A 25,366-nucleotide genomic window follows, 5' to 3' on the forward strand; every position below is an offset into this window, starting at 1 on the left:
TGGTTTCTCCCAACTGCGAAGCAATGCTGGTTTTTCATAATGGCAAGCTTCCATTCATGTTGCCTCAGGTCCTTGTAATCCCACTCTTCTCGGAATAGTCTTACCCATGGAAAAGCATCTCCCAGTTCTCTCCTATGCAGTCAGTCAACTCCATTCTTTAAGGCAGGCTCAATGCTCCTCCTCCCTCCTGGCAGGTTGTAGATGTTTTCAACTTTCTAGTTCAAACCTTGTGAAGAGGAGTTGTCAGCCATTGCCTCAACCCAGTAAGAACATGTTGTTTCTTGGGTGAACGTCTGTGGGACCCCAGATACTATGTGGTTGGTAGACTGTCTCTCATACTTATACCCAATTTGCAGACTTGGGGGTATGTTTACAAGCCCCTAGAGCCACCTGAGCATCACTTGTTTTGACGCTCCGGTGGCACTCCATGCTGCCCATATTTACAAGACTGTGCTAAGCCACTTTGCATGGCTTAACATAGCCTTGTAACTATGATCATCTGTGTGAGAAGTTAGCCTGGCATATGATGTCCACTATTCTAGTGGGCACCTTGCACCAGTCTAAATGACCCTTGTTGATGGTGGTTGTAAAGTCAACCTTATAGACAAGCTATCCTAGTGGTAGCATGGACCAGCAGTCTTAGGCTAAACTCCAAAATGCATGTGAAGCTATTTGTTTTACCAATTATAATTCCCTTGAATAGCAAATGAAAGGACACCACACAAGGTATATATAAAATATATATGTATTTATTTCTAACACAACCCCTCTGCACTCTATATGAGGTCAGAGATAGAAGTACATCACAAGTTACTCAATTAGCATACTATAAGTTGCACAAATACAGTTAAGCCCTAGGGGCCTCATAAACCATATACTAAGTAAGTGGTATAAGGACCACTTCAGAAATAGTGAATAGGCCTAGGGCCTAGAGAATCGCTGGGGCTACACTAAACGACCAAAGGTTAGGAAGTAGGAGACCCACGGGAGACACGTGCCGTGTCTAAACACAGTCGCGAGTTACCATTGACTTATAATGGAGAACGAAGAAGTTACAAAGTTACTGTTTTAGGGCACTTCCGGATGGACTATGACAAAACCCCTTTAAACTAGGAAACTTGGAGAGTCAATACCCACATGAGCACCGGAGTACTCGAGTTACCTCACCCAGGGAAGCCGGGTGCATAGGTGTCTTTTCGTGTCGGGTGTCGTCGATGCTTTCGATGGAGATCTGAAAAAGAAGTGCTGCAGGCGGCCAAAGGAAGAGTGTCCGGGTGGATCCAAGGGTGGATCGAAGACCTACTGAAGAACCTGAAAGAAGAGGGGACAAAGTCTGGGTCACTAGCCAGTGACCAGGAAGGAACCAGGAAGGAACCAGGCGATGTCGCGATGATCTCAGGTGAAGAGGTGAAGCTTGTCTCTGCAGCCACGAGTACCAGAAGGTGTCGACAATAACCAGGAGCTAGATTCAAGCTGTCCCACAAAGGATCTAGTTGACTGCGGTGTCGGTATCCAGATTGGACCAAACAAGCCTTGGCAAACACAATCCACGCAGGAAGTGAAGATTGGCTTCGAGTCAGACCAGCAAGGTCTGGGGAGCTTCTCCTTTGCAGGGAAGCTGGAGCAATCCTGAAGCAACCAGGCCAGTGGTGTAAATTGAAAAGGAAGTCTTCAGAGGGCTAAATAGCCAGTGGGCTAGCAACTGGGAAGACGCATCGAGCAGAAATGCAGGAGCAGGCCCCACGTGGCACTCGTGGAGTGTGGAGGGCTGAGCTTTGGTGCAAATGGCGCTCTGGTCTGGGGCTTCCCCTACCCCAATGCACACCTGCGAGTTACCTCAGGAGTCGATGCAGTTAGAAAAATTCAGGAAGTCCATGGTGTCCGGTCCCACAAGCTCTCGTGTCCGCCACGGGTCCTAGCTTTGCTCTAGAGGTGGATCGCAGTCAGAGAAGTCTGGAAGTCCAGTTCCTGTGTCGCTGAGTCATCGGGTTCCGACAGGAGCATCGACAAAGCAAACTGGCAAGTTACTGGTGGTGCCAGTTTGCACAGGGTGGTCACTCCTTGACCACAAGGGAGATATCTTCAGTCTTCTAGTCAATATAGAACGTCGAAGGTACAAGAGTTTCGTATCAGAGTTTCGTTCAAGGATAATCTAAAGTCTCTAGACACAGCTCCAAACTTTATACTGATTTTAGGGGCTGGATTACCTGCTAGGTCCCTCCTATGGGTGGACCTGAGAAGGGGGTGTAACACCCCTTTCCCTTTGTCCAGTTTCGCGCCAGAGCGTGGCTGGAGTGCCCAGCAACTGGTTTGAACCGGGCTATGCATGGAGCACCTTGTGTGCCCCAGTGTCTGGGAAAGCATCTTTCCATTCAACCCACCCTGCCCCAATACTCGACAAGAAACCTATTGTCCAGGCCTCCCTTTCTGGAGTTTTGCCCAGTTGCAGGAGGTCAGACTCATGTCTGTGGCAGCAGCATCCATTTTGTGGTGCTGAGGCTCTGTTTAACTTTAACCGGGTAAAGAAGAGTGGCTCACTGGTTAGAGGAGGCAGACCTGTAAGCAGAGGTCAGCCCGGGACCAGGGTTCAATTCCCGGCTCGGCGGGGTCTTGAGTCCTAAAATGTCCATGGACTCGACAATTCTCTCTCCGGTGCCTACTCGATTCACAGGTTCACACTCTGCGACTCTGGGCAATAGCTTGCTTAATCTCCACAACGGCCCCTCGCGGCGGGATGCCTGGCTTTCACCTTGCGGATACCCTGCCGGGGTTATCTCACAGGGGAATACCAGGACGGGTTCCCTAAGCAAGCGCTTAGAAACCGCTCGGTGATTTGCGCTATATAAATTCCTGTACATTTACATTTACATTTACAAAACATTAACATACATGTCTTTTCCCTCTAGAAGGGTGGAATGCTACCCCCGCTGCCAGAATTGGCGGGGAGGGTAGTATTCCAAAGTGTTTGACACCTTACTCGACATGTTTTGATAAAGCCAAACAAAAGTTAGCATTAACCGCGAGGATTATAATGCACTTAAGAGTATATGGTATGGCTATAAGGACATGGTTCCGGAAGCTGTAGAGGGGCTTAGCTCATGCTCTCCCACATAAAACAAAGCACTCTGCCTCCAGGATTGTTAAGGCCTGCAATAGGAGTGACTTATAGGTTACTATGTGTCTATATATAAGGTAGATATAGATATACTATCTAAGTAAGGGGTGATTACACCACCTTACCCAAGCTGAGTGATCAGCCTGTGGTGTCAGTTTAGATGGCCAGCCAGGAATGGCATAATACATGCTGCAGCCCCTGGTAGGCCTTGGATGCACCTATGCCCTGGGTACCTATGGTACCCAGGACCCAATATCCAATCAGGTATGTACCTAAAGTACATGGTATCAATTTAGAGAGAGAACAGCTGGGCTGTGGGTCTGATTAGCAGGCCCACAGCCACACTAAAGTCGAAAAACCAGAGAATCACAGCAAAAAGTGGGGGTGACCATAGGAAGCAGACCCTACTCTCCTACAATCTGCAATGCAATTTTCTGCATTAAGGGCATGCAATAGGTGTTGCTGTGGGCATTCCTAGAAACACCCATGACTTTTTCACACTGCTCCATATTTACATGGACTTGTAAATCCGAGGCAACGCCAAAAACGAACGCGTTTCAAAAGGAGGAGTTAAAGTGGCACTGCGAGAAGTACTTTTATTTCTCCTCTTTTTTGCTCTTTCTATGTATGCTGCATTAATGCCTTTAATGATTGTTTTTGCGCACAAACACAATCATACTTTCAATGCAGCCACCCTTGCACCATGGTGCAAGTGTGCCAGCACTGGCTCTAGGCAGACTAACTTTACTACTATAAGATTTGAGGAATGGACTATGTTAATGTGTGACCAACATTAATGGCCATAGAAATACATATTTGTTATTACTGTTTGATCTAATTGTATATACTATACATTTAAGGCTGCCTTTATAGAATATATCACAATTTACCTAGTTGTGCTATTGTGGGGCTCAGGGAGGATCCTCTCTTTTTTGCTTGTTTAAAGACCACACCCTGGTGTGGTCTCTGAGGGTTGTCTGGTAACCACTGTGCCCTCGGCCTGGTCGCCCCCACACCCCCCGCCTGCTCCTCCTACCTGCTGCCTGTGCCTCGATCTACACGGCGCCCCAGCCGCCACAGGACCGCCGCTGAACCACCCCAGCCGCCACAGGGCCGTCCCAGCGCCGCCCCAGCCACCGCAGGGCCGCCGCCGAGCCCCCAGCTTTCCCGCCGGATCTCGACGAGACCCCGCCCCCCCGCACGCCGATTGGCTACCGCGATCCCCGCCTCCCCGCACACCCTCCCTCCCGGCTCCCCTCTTAAGGGGACCCACAGCGCTGCTCAGGAGCGACCACTGCGCCCTCGGCCTGGTCGCCCCCACACCCCCGCCTGCTCCTCCTACCTGCTGCCTGTGCCTCGATCTACACGGCGCCCAAACCGCCACAGGACCGCCGCTGAACCACCCCAGCCGCCACAGGGCCGTCCCAGCGCCGCCCCAGCCACCGCAGGGCCGCCGCCGAGCCCCCAGCTTTCCCGCCGGATCTCGACGAGACCCCGCCCCCCCGCACGCCGATTGGCTACCGCGATCCCCGCCTCCCCGCACACCCTCCCTCCCGGCTCCCCTCTTAAGGGGACCCACAGCGCTGCTCAGGAGCGACCACTGCGCCCTCGGCCTGGTCGCCCCCACACCCCCCGCCTGCTCCTCCTACCTGCTGCCTGTGCCTCGATCTACACGGCGCCCCAGCCGCCACAGGACCGCCGCTGAACCACCCCAGCCACCACAGGGCCGTCCCAGCGCCGCCCCAGCCACCGCAGGGCCGCCGCCGAGCCCCCAGCTTTCCCGCCGGATCTCGACGAGACCCCGCCCCCCCGCACGCCGATTGGCTACCGCGATCCCCGCCTCCCCGCACACCCTCCCTCCCGGCTCCCCTCTTATGACGCCCCCTGAGCGACCGCGCAGCGGACGCGCGCAGCGGGAGCACCGACTGAGCGCCGAAGGTGCGCCAAAGGTAAGCCCGTCTGCGCCCGTCCGCGCCTGCACCGCGCCCAGTGCCAGGACCCCAGCCCACCCGCCGGACGTACGACGCCGCCGCCCTCAACGCACTCAACGCCGGCCGAACCCCTGGATGCTACCGAGCCACCCCGAGACGCACCCACGGTCCCTTCATCTGCCAGGCCTGCAAGTTCTCCTGCACCCGGACCTGCGCGGCACCAGCACCCACCAAGCCGAACTCCAGCAGCAGCCACCTGAAGTGCATCCTGCTCAACACCCGCTCCGTCCACAGACACGCCGTCGAGCTCTGGAACCTGCTCGACACCACACACCCAGACGTCGCCTTCCTCACGGAAACATGGATGCACGCCTCCTCAGCACCCGACATCGCCATCGCCATCCCGGACGGCTACAAGATCATCCGGAGAGACCGCGTCAACCAGACAGGAGGTGGCATCGCCATCATTCATAGGAACACCATCCGCATCACGACCAACACCGACGACACCATCGCACCCGCCGAACACCTGCACTTCCAGATCCACGTCAACCCGAAGACCACTCTCAGAGGCACCCTCATCTACAGACCCCCGGGACCACGCACACAATTCAGCGAGGACATCGCCGACTTCATCAGCCCGCTCGCCCTCCCCTCAGCCGACTACATCCTCCTCGGGGACCTCAACTTCCACCTGGAGAACAACGACGACCGCAACACGACCACCGTGCTGGAAAACCTCGCAAACCTGGGACTCAAGCAACTGGTGACCACCCCCACCCACCTCGCCGGACACACACTCGACGCCGTCTTCTCATCCAGCAAAGACATCGCCTTCAGCCACGCCACAGGACTCCACTGGACGGACCACAGCTGCGTCCACTTCACCTTCAGAAGAACGACGACCCACCACCACCAGCAACAGGCTGCCCGAAGAAGCTGGAACAAGATCACAGCCGACCAGCTCACCGCCTCCCTGAGTCAGCACCCTCCCGCCAGCTCAGCGAACCCCAGCCAGGCCGCCGACAACCTCACAAAGTGGATCAGCAACTGCGCGGACGAACTCGCCCCTCTGAGGACCCCGCCCAGCAGACCCGGCAGCAAGAAAGCCCCATGGTTCACCGACGAACTCAAGAGCTCCAAGAAGAACTGCCGAGCCCTCGAGAAAGTCTGGAGAAGGGAACCTACCGCGGGCAACATGACCACCCTCAAGCTTGCCACCCGGAAGCACCACCAACTGATCCGCGCCACCAAGAAAACTGCATTCAAGGATCGACTGGACACCAACGCACACAACTGCAAGGAACTCTTCAACATCGTGAAAGAGCTCTCTAACCCCAACGCCGGTAACAACGACATCACCCCATCGCAAGACCTCTGCAACTCCCTCGCCTCCTACTTCCACAACAAGATCGCAGACATACACAACAGCTTCAGTAGTCAACCATCGCACACAAAGACCGCAGCAACGCCACCCACCACCACCCTCCGCGCCTGGACTCCGATCAGCACCAATGACACCGTCCGCATGATGAACTCCATCCACTCCGGATCTCCGACCGACCCGTGCCCTCACCACGTCTTCAACAAGGCCGACGCTGTCATCGCACCCCACCTGCGGGACATCATCAACACCTCCTTCGACACCGCCACCTTCCCGGAGAGCTGGAAGCACGCCGAACTCAGCGCTCTACTTAAGAAACCAACAGCGGACCCCACCGAACTCAAGAACTACCGCCCCATCTCGCTCCTCCCGTTTCCAGCCAAAGTCATCGAGAAGACCGTCAACAAACAGCTGGCCGCCTTCCTCGAGACGAATGGATCCCTCGACCCCTCACAGTCTGGCTTCCGAGCCAACCACAGCACCGAGACCGCTCTGATCGCTGCCACCGATGACATCCGAGCCCTGATGGACAACGGAGAAACAGCGGCCCTCATCCTCCTAGACCTCTCCGCGGCATTCGACACTGTCTGCCACCGCACCCTAGTGCAGCGCCTCAGCAACGTCGGAATTCAGGAAAAGGCACTGGAATGGATCGTCTCCTTCCTCGACGGAAGAACACAGAGAGTCCGCCTACCACCGTACAAGTCAGAGGCCACCGAAGTCATCTGCGGCGTCCCTCAAGGATCCTCGCTGAGCCCCACCCTCTTCAACGTCTACATGAGCCCCCTCGCGCCCATCGCACGCCAACACAACCTGAACATCATCTCCTACGCCGATGACACCCAGCTGATCCTCTCACTGACCAACGACCCCGCCGCTTCCAGAGCCAACCTTCACGAAGGGATGAAAGATGTAGCCGAATGGATGACGACCAGCCGCCTGAAACTGAACTCAGACAAGACGGAAGTCCTCATCCTGGGCTCCTCGCCCTCCGCCTGGGACGACTCCTGGTGGCCCCCCGCCCTGGGCACCGCACCCACACCGACAGACCACGCACGCAACCTGGGCTTCATCCTGGACTCCTCCCTCTCCATGACCAGACAAGTCAACGCCGTCTCCTCGTCATGCTTCAACATCCTGCGCATGCTACGAAAGATCTTCCGGTGGATCCCCACCGAGACCAGGAAGACGGTCACCCAGGCCCTCGTCACCAGCCGACTGGACTACGGCAACGCCCTCTACGCCGGAACCACCGCCAAGCTCCAGAAGAGACTCCAGCGGATCCAGAACGCCTCAGCCAGACTCATCCTCGACATCCCCCGACGCAGCCACATCTCCGGACATCTGAGAGACCTGCACTGGCTCCCCGTCAACAAGAGAATCACCTTCCGTCTCCTCACCCACGCACACAAAGCCCTACACGACCAAGGCCCGAGCTACCTCAACAACCGCATCAACTTCTACGCTCCCAAACGCCACCTCCGATCAGCCAGTCACGCCCTCGCCGCCGTCCCCCGCATCCGAAGATCGACAACAGGAGGAAGGTCCTTCTCCCACCTGGCCGCCAAGACCTGGAACTCCCTCCCGACCGACCTGCGCCTGACCCAAGACCACCTCTCCTTCAGGAAGAAGCTCAAGACCTGGCTGTTCGAGCAGTAGCAGCACCCCCCCCCCCCCAAGCGCCTTGAGACCCTCCGGGTAAGTAGTGCGCTATATAAATGTCCATGATTGATTGATAACCACCCTTTCCTCCCTTTGCAGCGCCTCCCTAGATTTTTGTTTTCATTATTACTTTTATCCCTTTACAATTGTTGAGCGCCCTTTCTATACCTGGTTACCAGAGTACTGTTTTTATACCTTGCAGGTACAATATCCCTGACACCACCCAGGTACAATCTGCCTGACACCACAGAGATAAAATCTCCCTGACACCATACATGTGCTATCTTTGTAACACCATGCAGGTTTAATCTCCCTGACTATACAGGTAGAATCTCCCTAACACCATGCAAGTATAATCTCCATGACACCATGCAGGTATAATCTCCCTGACAACATGCAGGTACAATCTCCCGACACCATGCAGGTACGGACACCATACAGGTAGATTTCCCCAACACCATGCAGGGACAACCTCCCTGACACCTTGCAGGTACAATCTCCCTGACACCACACAGATACAATGTCCCTGACACAATGCTGATACATTCTCCCCGATACCATACTGGTAGCATCTCCCCGACACTACGCAGGTACAATCGCCCTGACACCAAACAGGTACAATCTCCCTGACACCACACAGATACAATCCCCCTGACACCATGCAGATAAAATCTCCCTGACACCATACATGGGCAATCTCTGTGCCACTATACAGGTAGAATCTCCCTGACACCATGCAAGTATAATCTCCATGACACAATATAGGTACAATCTTCCTGATACCATGCAGGTACAATCTCCCTGACACCATACAGGTTAAATCTTCCCGACACCATGCAGGTACAACCTCCCTGACACCTTGAAGGTATAATCTCTCTGACACCACGCAGGTACAATCTCCCTGACACCATGCAGGTACAATCTCCCTGACAACATGCAGGTACAATCTTCCTGACACCATACTGGTAGGATCTCCCCAACACCACAAAGGTACAATCTCTCTGACAACTAGCATATACAATATGGACTATTCCATGCAGGCACGATCTCCCTGACACCATACAGGTAGAATCTCCCTGGCACCAAGCAGGTACAACCTCCCTGACACCTTGCAAGTACAACCTCCCTGACACCTTGCAAGTACAATCTCCCTGACACCACGCAGGTACAGTCTCCCCAACACCATACTGGAAGGATCTTCCCAACACCACGCAGGTACAACTTCCCTGACACCTTGCAAGTACTATCTCCACTATTCCATGCTGGTACAATTTCCCTGACACCTTGCAGATACAGTCTCCATGGGCTTGTTCTCGTAGGAAATATTGTGTATTCATCTCTTAAGGGAACCTAAATACAAGTGAGCTGCGAATCAAGATAAAGTGACAGCTGGGCCGTGTTTTTTTTTCTCAGTGGGCAACCATCATCTTCCATATTTCACTTAATATTTCATGATAGAACGATGTTCACTACCATAAAACGATAACCTGAGTGGCAGGAAAACTGAAGAGTCTGTCTTCCATTTAATCTTTATCTTCTCCTATGACGGTGATCGTTCTTGCAAAAACAATGGCGATACTGTTCTAAGCATCCATATCCATTTTAAAAAACAAAAGGGGATTGTTCGGAACTGTCTACTGGACAGAGTTACATGTTCACATGTCACCTCTAGGTGAAACTACTTCATCCTAGAAACAAAAGGGTTCTGGAATCAGGAAGTACCAGGACAAAGGGCCCGGATGGCATCCCCAAAATGTGGGTACGTTCAGATATTTCCTTGATAAGCAAGAGATGTATCGTATGGGGAGTTCCTAGAACTTCAACTGAGTTAAAGAGAGGTAAATGCAAGACAAAATAATAATAATGGGGTAGAGCAGATGCCCTGAGGGTAGATAGAACGATTTAAATCTTACAGATGGACAAGTGTTATACACGTTGCTGTCTTACATTAGCCATGGTTACTTAGGGTAATAATACTCATATTTATACATGAGTATTATTCTGATTTTGTTGGAGAAATCTGGCAGGTAAATCTCTAGGTGCTGAGTGCATTTCAGGCCTTTGCTATGGCAGCCTTAGCCTTTTGCCTTGCATAGGTTATAAAACCTAGATATCGGGCTACTTTTTGGGCTCCTTAAAGTTGGGAAGTTTCCAAGGGTGCTGCAATTGCAGTGCACTGGCCACACTAAAATCAAGATATATTTTATCAAGTTTTGGACTCACTATAAAGATTAGGCAACTCTTCTTTTGCCCCTCTTTACATGTTAACGTGTTGTAGGCTCATCCTGCAGTAGTTATAAAAGGACACCACAAATAGGAGCATTTCATGATTGGCAGTAAAACAGACATTTCTTTTCAATGTATAGAAAGTAATGTTTATTAAGGGGGATTATTTATTCTCATAGGAGCGTTTCCAGTGACTTCAGAAAGGATGGTTGCCTCGTCCCTCTGGATATCAGGCTGACTTGCAGGCCAGCACACAGCAATAGTTGTTGCACATCTCCAACTCTGTGTCTGGAGAAGACACCCCCATGATCTTCAGAATCCTGGAAAGAGTAAAGACAAAGTAAATTCATGGTCATCCTAGTTATTACATAGGTCATTGGTTATGGGGAATGTGGGTAGACATTACACATGCAAGATGATATGTTCAGGGCAATGATTTAGAACAATCCAAGGCTTACTTAGAGAGGTTGTGCGGGGTAGAAACTCAAAACTTAGTAAAACGTCGCATACCCATAAAAAAATTGGCATCAAGTGAGTGTTTAAGACCTATTCCCGTGGCGCACTGGGAACCGCCTGACCGCACCGATTGCTGCCCATCCACTGCTGTGGACTCCTACAGACTGCTCGCCGCACCCGCTGCGCGGGAGCCGCTTCGCCCGTGGGGGCAACACCAGACACACCAACGTGGGACACTGCCTGCTTGCCTGCCGAGGGAGATTACCACCAGAGGAGGAGGCTACAGGGGTAAGCGCGGCAGGGACTCACTATCCCAGGAGTCCCTGCTTGACCACGAGTCATCGGTCAGCGCCCCCCTGCGTGCCCCGCCCCCGCCGGCAAACCGCTAAGAGTGAAGCGGGAACAAGCACCTGTGAGACCTATTCCCTTGGCGCACTGGGAACCGCCTGACCGCACCGATTGCTGCCCATCCACTGCTGTGGACTCCTACAGACTGCTCGCCGCTCCCGCTGCGCGGGAGCCGCTTCGCCCGTGGGGGCAACACCAGACACACCAACGTGGGACACTGCCTGCTTGCCTGCCGAGGGAGATTACCACCAGAGGAGGAGGCTACAGGGGTAAGCGCGGCAGGGACTCACTATCCCAGGAGTCCCTGCTTGACCACGAGTCATCGGTCAGCGCCCCCCTGCGTGCCCCGCCCCTCGCCGCCACTCTACAAGAACAGAGGAGAGTCCGTCTTGCGGGACGCAAGCGGGACGCCGGGCTAAGCCCGGGCAAAGGGCGGGCCCTCTACGGCCCTCATCGGCCTGAGGAGGCCGGGCTGGGCCAGAGATCCTGGTTCCTGATCCCCGTAAGTTGCGTTCCATTTCTTTATTGTTCCCGTATTGTCATCTAATCTATGATGGCAACTGTTGCTACTAGTCCTGTTTCATCGGGAGCAGATAATAATGTGGCCATGGTAAATCGTACTTTGGATGATTACTTCCTGAAACCTGGTCCTGAGGGTAACAAGGAGCTGCAGTTAGCAGAGAGGAGGGCAGTTCGTCGTCGTTCAATAGAACGCATAAAAAATAGAACTTTTTCGGAGCCCATAATGTCCGTTACTTTGGATGACGACCTGACCATTTGCTCTGCAGATAACTCAACACTAACAGCCGGTGTGCCTTTGCTCCTTCAAGACTGTTTAGCCCCAGCAGTCTCACCAATTTTTAGTCAACAAGACTTATCACCTGGGCTGAACGTTCCCAATAACACTACCAAGAACTTGATCTCACCTACAATCAGACCTGGCAAAGTTGTAAGAGGAAAATGTTTGCGGCCTGTGTCCCTCAAAATAATTGGGCCCCCACCGCCCAAAAGGAGACGGAAAACAACTTTAGTAAACAAGCCCAAACTAAGCCACTCAGAGTTTGGCAATAAAGCGAAGACTGACTCTATAATGCCGCTGGGAGGCCCCGCCACTCAACAAGCAACAGTGGCTGCTTCTTCGCCCCCAATACCTTTAACCCAAGCAATTATAGAACCAGACACTGCCTATACTCAAATGGAAAAAGACTTACAACCAGCCTCCTTTAAGTCTCTTTTGGATAATATCGAGTTGATTGTACGCACTTACACACTTGCATTGGCTGATAGATTCAAAGGGTTGGAGTCAAGGTTGGGTAAAATAGAGGAGGACCTGACCAAGTTAGGGAATTCTGTCCAGCCAGAAGGGCTTACAAAAGCAAAACAACAAAAAGTGGTCTTAACAACGCACCCTCCCAATAAAAATGCTTCCGCTCCTATACCTCCAGTACATCTTAACGTCAACAGCCATGCGGATGTAGTAACCCCAGTTGCCCCTAATAGGCCACATGCGGCCACGATAATACCTGACGGCACCAGCTCAAATAAATCCCTGCCAATAGATTCGCTACTGGCTCAGGGAAGATTGACTGTTGCAGCTACAGATGGTAATGCTGCAACTACAGTTAAAGCCCTGATTAGAGAACCTAGCACCCTTCCGGATAGACAGCCGAGATCCGTTGGAAACGTGATCAACCGGGGGAGAGGAGAACAGACTAGGATACCACCTATGGAGCTTCCACCAGAAGCCCTGCCGTACGTGGTTGTACTTACTGGGGTTCCAGAGTTGATGAAAGGAAAAAGAGAGGGTTTTTTTCAATTAAAAAACAAAATAACACACTGGCTTTCGTTGTACAGACCTAAACCCAACCTGGTAAATGGTGAAATAGTCCATGTCCGGCGCATGTCTTGGCTGGGGGGCAGAGTAAAGGATATAGGGGGTGACATCGTGGTCATAAATTTTAGGGATATAAAAGCAGTTCAACATATACTAAACTGGCCTTTTGCCAATGAGAACAGCTGCATTGTACCACGTCCTCTGACGTACTTTTACCCCAGATCTGCTGTACTTCCCCCACAAAACCCAATTAACAGCACCTATTTTACCCCCCAGTCATTAATCTTGGAGTCTGCTCTGAACCCCGCATATATGCCCTATTTAGTCCCGCCACCTGCAATGCAGGGGTGGAATATGATACCATTAACCCACAAAATAGAGGCAAAGGATAGTATGTCACATTTGATGCCATTTACTCCTCTAGAGCTCTATAACAGATTTGAGGCTTTTAGTGGTCTTGAGGAATGCGACTGATGTTTAAAGTGTGTAGGGGGAGTCCGGGAGGGTGAAACAGTTTCCTGTGTTATAATGTCACAGGAAGAGCAGGGCACCAGTGGCGTTGAAAAAGAAACACATACTGCTGTATTATATGCTGTTGTGAATGGTGGTTCACCTGCTGTTTTATCTACATTGCCTTTTAGGATCAATGCGGTGTCTCCACCATCTTTACCTGCTATTGTGTTTAATAATGGTGCTCTTGTAAGTGATGTTACTAAGGATATATGCACGAAAAATTGCCATGACGATCTTCCTAGCACATCATTTGTATCTTTGGACCCTTCACCCGTAGACACTAACTCCTCCATCTTGCACGAGGATCATGCCCTGTCTCGAGAGCCGTCAGTATCGGCTGCAGCAAGCACTGTGGACACGGGGACCATACACCCCGAAACATCAACCTTAATTCCTGTACCATCTACCAGTGAAAGTATTACATGTCCAGCATTAGCCGACTGCGTGAACTTAATTTCATGGAATATAGCTGGCTTGGCCGACAAGTTATGTGACCTAGCCTGGTTATCATTTATTAAAATTTTTTCCATTATATGCCTTCAAGAGACGTGGTTGGAGGATAGAAACGCCCATATAGAAGGGTACTTAAGTTTCACCATTCCAGCGGTTGCCTCGCTCAGGGGGAGAGCAAAGGGGGGATTGGCCACCTTTATAAACCTGGGACTGCTCTGTAATATCAGCATATATCATACTGATAACTTAAACATTCAGATGCTTGATCTAAAAAACGGTAAGAATGCCATGACACTGGTCAATTTCTACAACGCTAGTGGTCCTGGTGGCTGTGACATTACATCACTCACAGACCTACTGGGAAAAAACACACACACTACATCCCGGAACCTGTTGATAGCAGGTGATTTTAATGTTCACCCCTGTGGTAATCCAGGCTCCACCTCAATGGGCTCTTTGGGATGCAATAGCGTCGAAGGCTTTCACTTTTCTCACACCAGGGGTGGTAAGAGCTTAAATGATCTTGTAAACGGGAACAATCTGACAGTAGCTATGTCTATGGTTCCTGATACTAACATTTTTGATATTCCGACTTTTAAAGGCCACGGTCAGGGATCCTTCATAGACCATATACTTTTATCCTCAGATCTTGCACAACGGGTCCTGCAATTTTCCATTCTCCTCAGTATATACAGTGATCATAACCCCCTATTTATTGGCATGGGTGGGTCTTTGTTCACTAAACGACCGCCTGGTATTGATCGAGGTACGCTGAGTTGTATTAACGGTAGGCGCTGTATCAAATGGACAATGATAAATCAAGATAACCTATATTCTAATATAAATAGTGCATGCGAGGTGGATCTGTCAGCATGCTTATCTCTTGATTCATCCTCTACGAATATTTTGTCCGGGTTTGCGGGTATGGTCTCTAAAATTGGTGAAATGCTGTCAGTGCCAATAAAGGGGCAAAGCAGAAAGCAGGCTAAATGGTTTGACCACAACTGTGCAAAGGCAAGTAGAGATCTAAAGAATGCTTTAAAAACTAAACCTAGACTTCCTGACTTGATAAAAAGTCTGCGTGTGTCTTACAGGAAAGCATTAGCCGTAAGAAAAAAGGAAATTAAGGCTAACACTATAGAATCTCTCCTTGATCCTACAGTGTTGGGGAATAGCAGTAAGTTCTGGCAAATTATCAACAAACCGTTGTTCGATAACCCTAATGACACAGATCTAGGTACATGTATTTCAGAAGGAGAGTGGGTGTCTCACTTCAGTACAATTTTTAAGAGTAATGAGCATAGGGCAGAAAATGCCTTTTTAACATCACATGCTTTTCAGTAAATGAGGTTGCAACGGGGATCCAGGGTCTAACTAGTAATAAGGCCCCGGGACCGGATGGTTTGCCACCGGACCTGTTTAAGTCTAGCACCTCCTTTTGGGCTCCCGTCCTTACGGCAGCAATAAATGCAGCTGTTATAACGGGGTGCCCAAAAACGTGGGGCCTATCGACCATAGTCCCCGTTTTTAAAAAGGGCGATCGCAGCAGTCCATTATGTTACAGACCGATATCTCTAATAAATTCAGTAGTTAAAGTGGTAGGGGGGGTTATACTTAATAGGCTATCCACATGGGCAAAAGACAATAGCATCCTGTCTCCCATACAATATGGGTTCAGACCTGGCCATTCGACCATAACGCAATGTCTGAACCTATATTTGATTTTAAGTAAATATACCCTGGCTAGACAAGGTACTGTCTATATGGCATTTATGGACCTGTCGTCCGCCTTTGATTGTTTGGACAGAAGCTTATTATGGGCCACTTTGCTGAGAATGGGCGTGGAGAGGAATCTTGTCAACTTCCTAGCCGACTTGCACTCGGATACCAAAGCTAACGTCCGTTACACTCAAGACCTTAAAGTAACGGACGAATTTAGAATAAATCGGGGAGTTCGACAGGGCTGTATACTGGCCCCATTTCTTTTTAATATGTACATAAACGAACTGGAGGAATTTCTCTTACATACAGAGGCAGACTACCCCCGTGTTGAACAAAAGGGGGTGCCTGTGCTCCTTTATGCAGACGATGCAGTACTTATATCTAGGACAGCAATCGGTCTCCAAAAATTATTAAATTCCTTCTTTAAGTTTATGGAGTCTCGTGGCCTTAGCATAAATAATTCTAAGTCCTACGTCATGAAAACAGGAAAGGGCACTCGGAAAACCGACTCCTTCAGTATAAACGGGGAGAAAATCCCTTTAACCAACTCTTTTTCATATCTTGGGGTCCTCCTAGATCACAAATTAACGTGGGGCCCCGCAATATCCAAAAAGAAGGGCGAAGTAATAAGGGTAAATGCGGCCATTTTTGGTTTTGGGAGAAAAATTGGCAATTGTCCCACGGCCGCACTACTCAAACTTTATCAGGCAAAAAGTGTAGCTGTCGCCTGTTATGGTAGCAAGCTCTGGGGCTATTGCAGGATAAAAGACCTAGAGGTCGCAGAAAACAACGCCCTGAAAAAGATATTGAGGTTGCCTAGGGGCACCGGGACTTACTCTGTACATGAGGAGTTGGGGGTTCCATATTTAAGCGACAGAATAGCAGTCAACCCGGTTCTGTGTTGGTTGAATTGTTGGCTTAATACCGACATTCCGCTTACACATGCCTTGTTGAAAGATGTCTCTTCCCTAGATGGTAGGCTTAAAATTCCGTGGGTGAAATACATAAGGGACTGTCTGACGACAATAGGCCGCTCTGATTTGTTCTATGCCCCTAACTTAATCACAAAACCCGACGTTGCTTCAGTAAAAAATGCTATACTACTGGCAAGATGTACTGACAGAGAAGCGGTGGAGATTCAGAAGGGTAGTGTCAGGAAACATTTACTACTCAAAACCCGCCCACAAATGGAGCCTTATTTGACATGGCCTATGACCAGTTATGATCGGTTTCTGTTGATAAGGTTCCGTTTTGATTTATATCATCTTCTACTGGCGGTACCAAGGGGGGCACAATGGGGAGAAGTGTTGCCAGCTTGTGGCTGCGACAGTAAGTCTCCTCAAGATCTGGCACACTTCCTCTTTATTTGCCCTTATTACTCTATCCCACGGAATTTATACCTTAAACCATGTCTTAAGAAATTGAATTTTTTACAAATTAAGCCCGCACTTTATTACCTACAACTGCTGAATTGTGACTGTACCTTATTTGTCTGTAACTTTTTAAAAAAAGCTATCTGTTTTAGGAAAAGCATGGACGGTTAATTATGCTGTGAAGATTTTAGGTGTCTTTTAACGAATATAGTAATTTATGTTTTTAACCTCACATTGCTCATGCTCATAGCACCCGCCGTACCTTCTCCTATTTGTACTGTACTCTGTGTCCGTTATTTGCCATATGTAATATATTGTTTGGAATTGTTTTTAAAATGAGTATCTATGAATTGTGCTTTTATGATTGTATGTTCTACAATCGAATAAAGCCTTTTGAATTGAAAATTGAGTGTTTAAATTAGAAAAGAAAATATTTCTCACACAGAGTAAAATACTATACATCATTAACAGAGAGCTCTTCATTTCATACAATTATCAAGGTAACAATCACAGTGGACAGGGAGACAGCCTGGACATGACCAGTAGGACAGGTATTGAATGGTTGTGCAATGTAAGGGAGGGTTTTCTTTACCTGGGGGAGCTGATAGATAATGTTCACGTTCTACTACCTTGGGTCCTATCGACCCTTTTTAAGTGTTTATGAATATGCTAGTCCCATAAGTGACCACGTCCCAGGTGTCTCACCCTTGTACAGTACCCGTCTGTCTTCATTGTTTTGGTGGGCAGTCTTGGCCTGCCTGTTCTGGTGGATGGCAGGCACAGCCCTACTCCGAGTGGTGTGTCCCCTCACAGCCCTTGTGTGATGTCATGAAGAGGGAGTGATGTGGCCATGCTGCTTGGAGTGTGGTTTATCTTCACTGGTGGATCTTTTTCAAATACAAACAAGCCCCTCATAAGCAAATCAAACAAAGCATAGAGCTCACAGGGGTTGCAGCCACCGCTGACTCTGGGGGATGGTCTCTGCTTTTTGCTACATCTCTCCAGATGCTTCAATTCTTCAGGTAAGACCACCCAGTTTTCTCTTGACTGGCGATATTGAAAACCCTGCATGGTGCATTTGCAGTTTCTGTGGGTATCCCGCATTCATGGATGCTTCAGCTTCTGAACACACTACTACGAAACTCAAGATTAATGGTTTCTCCCAACTGCGAAGCAATGCTGGTTTTTCATAATGGCAAGCTTCCATTCATGTTGCCGCAGGTCCTTGTAATCCCCCTCTTCTCGGAATAGTCTTCCCCATGCAAGAGCATCTCCCAGTTCTCTCCTATGCAGTCAGTCAACTCCGTTCTTTAAGGCAGGCTCAATGCTCCTCCTCCCTCATGGCAGGTTGTAGATGTTTTCAACTTTCTAGTTCAAACCTTGTGAAAAGGAGTTGTCAGTCATTGCCTCAACCCAGTAAGAAAATGTTGTTTCTTGGGCGAACGTCTGTGGGACCCCAGATACTAGCTGGTTGGTAGACTGTCTCTCATACTTATACCCAATTTGCAGACATGGGGTATATTTACAAGCCCCTAGAGCCACCTGAGCATCAGCTTGTTTTGATGCTCCAGTGGCACTCTATGCTAGCCCATATTTACAAGACTGTGCTAAGCCACTTTGCATGGCTTAACACAGCCTTGTAACTATGGGCATCTGTGTGAGAAGTTAGCCTGGCATATTATGTCCACTATTGTAGTGGGCACCTTGCACCAGTCTAAACGAGCCTTATTGATGGTGGTTATAAAGTCAACCTTATAGACAAGCTATCCTAGTGGTAGCATGAACCAGCAGTCTTAGGCTAAACTCCAAAGAGAATGTGAAGCTATTTGTTTTACCAATTATAATCCCTTGAATACCAAATGAATAGACACCACACAATGTATATATCAAATATATATGTATTTATTTCTAACACAACCCCTCTGCACTCTTGATGAGGTCAGAGATCGAAGCACATCACAAGTTACTCAATTAGCATACTATAAGTTGCACAAATACAGTTATGCCCTAGGGGCCTCACAAACCATATACTAAGTAAGTGGCATAAGGACCACTTCAGAAATAGTGAATAGGCCTAGGACCTAGAGAATCGCTGGGGCTACACTAGACGACCAAAGGTTAGGAACTAGGAGACCCACGGGAGACGCCTGCAGTGTCTAAACACAGTCGCGAGTTACCATTGACTTATAATAGAGAACGAAGAAGTTACAAAGTTACTGTTTTAGGGCACTTCCGGATGGACTTCGACAAAACCCCTTTAAACTAGGACACTTGGAGAGTCAATACCCACGGGAGCACGGGAGTACTTGAGTTACTTCACCGAGGGAAGCCGGGTGCATAGGTGTATTTTCGTGTCGGGTTTCGTCGATGCTTTCAATGGAGATCTGCAAAATAAGTGCTGCAGGCGGTCAAAGGAAGAGTGTCTGGGTGGATCCAAGGGTGGATCGTAGAACTGAAGAACCTGAAAGCAGAGGGGACAAAGTCTGGGTCACTAGCCAGTGACCAGGAAGGAACCAGGAAGGAACCAGGCGATGTCGCGATGATCTCAGGTGAAGAGGTGAAGCTTGTTTCTGCAGCCACAAGGACCAGAAGGTGTCGACGATAACCAGGAGCTGGATTCGAGCTGTCCCACAAATGATCTAGTTGACTGCGGTATTGTTATCCATATTGGACCCAACAAGCCTTGGCAAACGCAATCCACGCAGGAAACGAAGATTGGCTTTGAGTCAGACGAGCAAGGTCTGGGGAGCTTCTCCTTTGCAGGGACGCTGAAGCAATCCTGGAGCAACCAGGCCAGTGGTATAAATTCAAAAGGAAGTCTTCAGAGGGCTAAATAGCCAGTGGGATAGCAACCGGGAAGACGCATCCAGCTGAAATGCAGGAGCAGGCCCCACACGGCACTCGTGGAGTGTGGAGAGCTGAGCTTTGGTGCAAATGGCGCTAGGGTCTGTGGCTTCTCGTACCCCAATACACAACTGCGAGTTACCTCAGGAGTCGATGCAGTTAGCAAAATGCAGGAAGTCCAGGGTGTCTGGTCCCACGTCTCTCGTGTCCGTCACAGGTCTCAGCTTTTCTGTTGAGGTGGATCAGAGTCAAAGAAGTCTGGAAGTCTAGTTCCTGTGTCGCTGAGTCATCGGGTTCCGGCAGGAGCGTCGACAAAGCAAACTGGCAAGTTACTGGTGGTGTAAGTTTGCACAGGGTGGTCACTCCTTGACCACAAGGGAGATATCTTCAGTCTTCTAGTCGATATAGAACATTGAAGGTCCTAGAGTTTTGTATCAGAGTTTCGTTCCAGGATAATCTAAAGTCTCTAGACAAAGCTCCTATCTTTATACTGATTTTAGGGGCTGGATTACCTGCTAGGTCCCTCCTATGGGTGGACCTGAGAAGGGGGTGGTTACACCCCTTTTGTCTTTGTCCAGTTTCGCGCCAGAGCGGGGCTGGAGTGCCCCAGCAACTGGTTTGAACCGGGCTATGCATGGAGCACCTTGTGTGCCCCAGACAGTGTCTGGAAAAGCATCTTTCCATTCAACCCACCCTGCCCCAATACACTACAGGCTGTCTGGGGGTGTGCTAGCACCTCCCTCGACAGGAAACCTATTGTCCAGGCCTCCCTTGCTGGAGTTTTGCCCAGCTGCAGGAGGTCAGACTCGTGTCTGTGGCAGCAGCATCCATTTTGTGGTGCTGAGGCTCTGTTTAACTTTAACCGGGTGAAGCAGAAACATACATGTCTTTTCCCTCTAGAAGGGTGGAATGCTACCCCCGCTGCCAGAATTGGTGGGGGGGGGGCGTAGTATTCCAAAGTGTTTGACACCTTACACGACATGTTTTGATAAAGCCAAACCAAAGTTAGCATTAACCGCGAGGATTATAATGCACTTAAGAGTATATGGTATGGCTATATCATAGAACAGCTATAAGGACATGGTTCCAGAAGCTGCAGAGGGGCTCAGCTTATGCTAGGGCACCCTCTCACATAAAACCAAGCACTCTGCCTCCAGGATTGTTAAGGCCTGCCATAGGAGTGACTCATAGGTTACTATGTGTCTATATATAAGGTAGATATAGGTATACTATATCTAAGTAAGGGGTGATTACACCACCTTACCCAAGCTGAGTGATCAGCCTGTGGTGTCAGTTTAGATAGCCAGCCAGGGGTGGCACAATACATGCTGCAGCGCCTGGTAGGCCTTGGATGCACCTATGCCCTGGGTACCTTTGGTACACTATACAGGGGCTCACAGAGGGGACCCAATATCCAATCAGGTATGTACCTAAAGTACATGGTATCAATTTAGAGAGAGAACAGCTGGGCTGTGGGTCTGGTTAGCAGGCCCACAGCAACACTAACGTCGAAAAACCAGCGCATCACAGCAAAAAGTGGGGGTGACCATAGGAAGCAGTGTTGAAAGGTAGGGCCGAATTCGACCAAGAACCCTTCAGTATTTGCCCGGCGTTAGCCGCCTCTCATACCATTCGAGATTACCAAACAAAGAGGCAGGCGCTGGAGACAGAAGGCAGGAAACAGGAATTTATTCCGACGGAGCAGAACACGTCAAATCAGACAACAGGGTATCTTCTTGAGGTGCTCTAACCGCATCTCTGAGGCCTGGCCTCTTATACACAAGTTTATGACTTTATTACATTTATGACATCCGTGGTATTGCTTTGAAGTTTAAAAAGGCATCTTTGGAATCCCCGGTTCAGGCCTGTTCGCACACACATCTACAGTAGAGGTCCCCACCCAAATCTCAGCATGATGGCTATCGCGCAGCTGGACATTCCGCTGGGAACAAGAATGTGGGCGATCGGTCGGATCTAAGGGTTCGAAGGCATTGATTAATCCCCGCTCCTTTGATGTGAGGCGAGGTCCTACTGTAGGGGGCAATAAACTGCATCTGTTGGGCTAGGCGATGGCCTGGGATCAGGTCAGACAATCGGGCAGGGAGGAAGAGGTTATCAAAAAGGGCCTGTTCTTTGAATGAGATGAAAGAGCGAGAGGGTTCAGCACGGGATGTGGCTCGGAGACAGAGTCGCGTTAGAGGTGTGTTTATGGCCCAAGCAGGAGAGACCGGGGGCTGTCGGGGCGCGGGGGAATGCTTGCGAGGCCGGGGAGTGAGGGGGAGAGACGCCCAGGCTATTGGCAGTGGGCAGAGAGGCCAAGGCAATCAAAATGGCTGCTGCTTACGCGCACGTATGGATCTGAAAAGGACAAGATGGCGCCGATAATGTTTACGCCACAATCCAGATTTTAACAGTCCTCCCTTTTTAACATATCTAGCCAGCTTGTCAATTTATGTCTATCCCCATTATATTACGTATTTCGATATCATACAAAGCTTTCATACGTTCAGCTTCGAAGTTCGGAGTCTTAGGGCAAATACAGTTAGCAAACAGTGAGCACAGAGGCGGCAAGCATTGAATACCCAGGCAGAGTCCACATATTACGATGATTGGTATCAGTACGATCATGAACAACCTCCATCCCCAGTCTTTTACAGCACTCCAGAACCAACTCCCAAGCGACCATCCGTCTTGTTCCTGATGAACTTCTGAGGAGAGTCTGTGGAGGTGTTCAATGGCTTTGTAGACTGAGGGCGAATTGTCTGGTATGTAGGTACAACAGCTGGACCCGATGATAAGGCATGCTCCTCCACGGTCCGCCAGAACCACATCTAGAACAAGGCGGTTTTGAAGAGCCACCAGACGGACCGCCTGAAGCTCGGCTGTATTGTTTGTGAGGATACCAGCTGTAATGTTCATCGTTGTCTCGACTGCCTGGGATGAATGTCTAATGGCACGACTGTTCGCCATCGGACCCCAAAGTGGAACAAGTCCCTTTATTGCATCCAAGAATTGTGCTCCAGTGGAGTCGGCCTGCTCAATGTCCTTTGCTCGTTTTTGTCGGTGATGGTTTGCCGGAGCCACATAGGTCGGAGGAAGGATGAAGGCTATGTAGCAGGTACCTCCCCAGCCCTTTGGGAGCCAGGTGTAGGCTTTTGTACCACAGACGAAGTACATGTTTGGAGAGGTGACAAAAGAGGGTGGGTCGGTTGAGTACAAAGTTCTGGTGATGCGGCAAGTGCTGTGGCCCACCATTTGTGTCCCATGGCCTGTGATGCATACGAGGCCCGAGACATTGACGACAGATAGGGCCACAGTCAGGGTGGCAGCTGTTCGTTTCCGGAGGTAGGAGAAGGTGGGTCTGGCTGGATTGTTGAATATTTGCATCTCCACCATTTCTTTAGCGGGGATGTCCATGTGAACAGAGGCATTGGAGGATAGAGGGCAAAAAGGAGCAGCAGCTCTCCCGGTTTTGTTCAGCCAGACTCCATGATAAAAGTGTGACATAGTTTCGCTGGAAGTGGCATTGTCTCTGTAGCTCTCTTGCAAGAGGATCAGCCAGGCAAGGCAGGAGCCATGAACAGAGAAAGGTGAAGGGATGAAGGGGATGGAATGTCCGGTGGCATGTGGTATCAACCCACAGATCCAGCAATTCGTGGCATTTGCAGCAAGGTTGTGTTGGTGCAGCAACTGTACGAAGGAGTTGTTCCAGAACTCCTTACGCCTTTCTTGGATTTGAGGTAAAAGAGAGACCAGGTAGTGTTCTTTCATGGTGGTAGGCTGTGCAATCGTTAGAAATGTCTTATGAGCCGGTGCGTTCTCTTCCACGATCCAGAAGGTAGTCATGAGGAGGAGGCAAAAGAGAAGAGTGATAAGAAGAGCAATAGTCTTTGAGCTGTGCAAACTGTCAGTTTTCGAGTTCCTGTAGTGGGTCTTCGGATGTCCGGTTGCTTCCATCATCTTCGTATCGGGCGCTTCCATCATCTTCAAGGTGCTCGGTAGTGGGCAGAACCACAGACTTCGTTTGGTTTCTCTCCTGGCAGCCTTTGTAGTGGTAGGCCGCCGCTCTGAGAATGGTAACTTAGTCAGTGGTCTACTTAGCCGAAGCTCCTTCCTTTCATCGCAGGTTATACCCTTCTCTGGATGGCACAGTGGGATCAGGCAATTTCGCCAATTCGAGTGTCTCTGTTTCAGGGTAGCAGCTCAGGGAAGGTCGGTCTTTGTTCAGGAGCTCTTCTTGGGTGGTCACGTCTTCGGTCGACGTCAGGGTCGGAGAGATTTTCTTGCAATGATGTGCATGCAGCCAATTTCGCTTCCCCTCCACTCGAAAAGCTGTTCGGGTGGTGATCAAGACTTGCCAGGGGCCCGTCCAGCGGGGTTCCAGACTCTTCTCCCGCTGGAAGTTCCGAATCAGGACGAAATCTCCAGGCTGGATGGCATGTCCAGGGCCCCAGGAAGCATCGGGGATGGCCTGCAGCACCTGATGATGAATAACAGACAGTGTTTTAGTTAGGTTATACAGATAGTCAGACATTAGGACGTCCGGGACGTCGTGAATAGATGTCAGTTTGGGTGCGGACCAGATACTCATGGGCCGGTCGAAAACGACCTCGTAAGGGGTCAAGTGGTGTTTGGTGGGGGTGGAACGCATGGACAGCAATGCTAGGGGAAGAGCGTCTGGCCATTTTAGTCCTGTGGTAGCCACTATTTTCGCCAGTTTTAGTTTCAATGTGGCATTGTGCCGCTCGACCAGTCCAGCAGATTGGGGGTGAAAAACTGCGTGGAATTTCTGTCGTACCCCCAGTCCTTTCAGGATGAGCTGGATAACCTCGGCTACAAAATGGGGGCCATTGTCACTCCATAAAATACGGCAAAGGCCGTAGCGAGGGAAGAACTCTTTCAGTAGTACCTTTGCAGTGGCAATGGCAGTGTTGTCATGCGTCGGGTAGGCTTCCACCCATTTGCTAAAAGCGCATACAACAACAAGTACATACTTCAGTCCTTGACATCTCTCTAACTGGATATAGTCCATCTGTAGGACTTCAAATGGATGGTTGGGGACCCCAAACCCTCCCCGGGGTACGACAGTTCCTTTCCCAGGGTTGTGTTGCAGGCAGACTAGACATTGCTGGACTAATCGTTTGGCTGAGTCTGCAATTCTATCGTTATGCCAAACTCGGGAGACAAGTTCGGTCATAGGGGCAGATCCTATGTGTGCAGGGGAATGGGCCATCGTCAGTATGGGGATCAGGTACGAGTTGGGTAGCAACCATTTGTTCATGTCTTTTGTCCGCCAGCAGCCTTCATCGTCCTTTAATCCCACCCGTGCCCATTCAGTCAATTCTTGTGGTGAGCTGGCCATTTGGATGTCCCTAATAGTTTCCCTAGCGTCCGTGCATTTTTCTGCTTGTGACCTAGTCACGTACATGCGAGTCGTCGTCCTGTTCTCAGCTGTGGTTCGGGCAGTGATGTCGGCCAGTGCATTTCCCTGTCCAATGATGTCTG

The 25,366-nt window shown here is 50.0% G+C and overlaps 1 protein-coding gene across 1 annotated transcript in view; it reads right to left on the reverse strand.

The window, feature by feature from the left end:
* Positions 1–10,450: 10,450 nt before the first annotated feature.
* Positions 10,451–25,366, reverse strand: part of LOC144767607 (putative methyltransferase DDB_G0268948) — a 652,594-nt gene continuing 637,678 nt past the window's right edge. The window contains exon 7 of the mRNA XM_078651010.1: positions 10,451–10,638. Within this exon, the coding sequence (XP_078507136.1) occupies positions 10,548–10,638 (91 nt within the window). The 3' untranslated portion in view covers positions 10,451–10,547. The remainder of the gene's footprint in view (positions 10,639–25,366) is intronic.

Source organism: Lissotriton helveticus, chromosome 7, assembly GCF_964261635.1.
Source record: "Lissotriton helveticus chromosome 7, aLisHel1.1, whole genome shotgun sequence".
In the NCBI taxonomy this organism is placed as follows: Eukaryota; Metazoa; Chordata; class Amphibia; order Caudata; family Salamandridae; genus Lissotriton; species Lissotriton helveticus.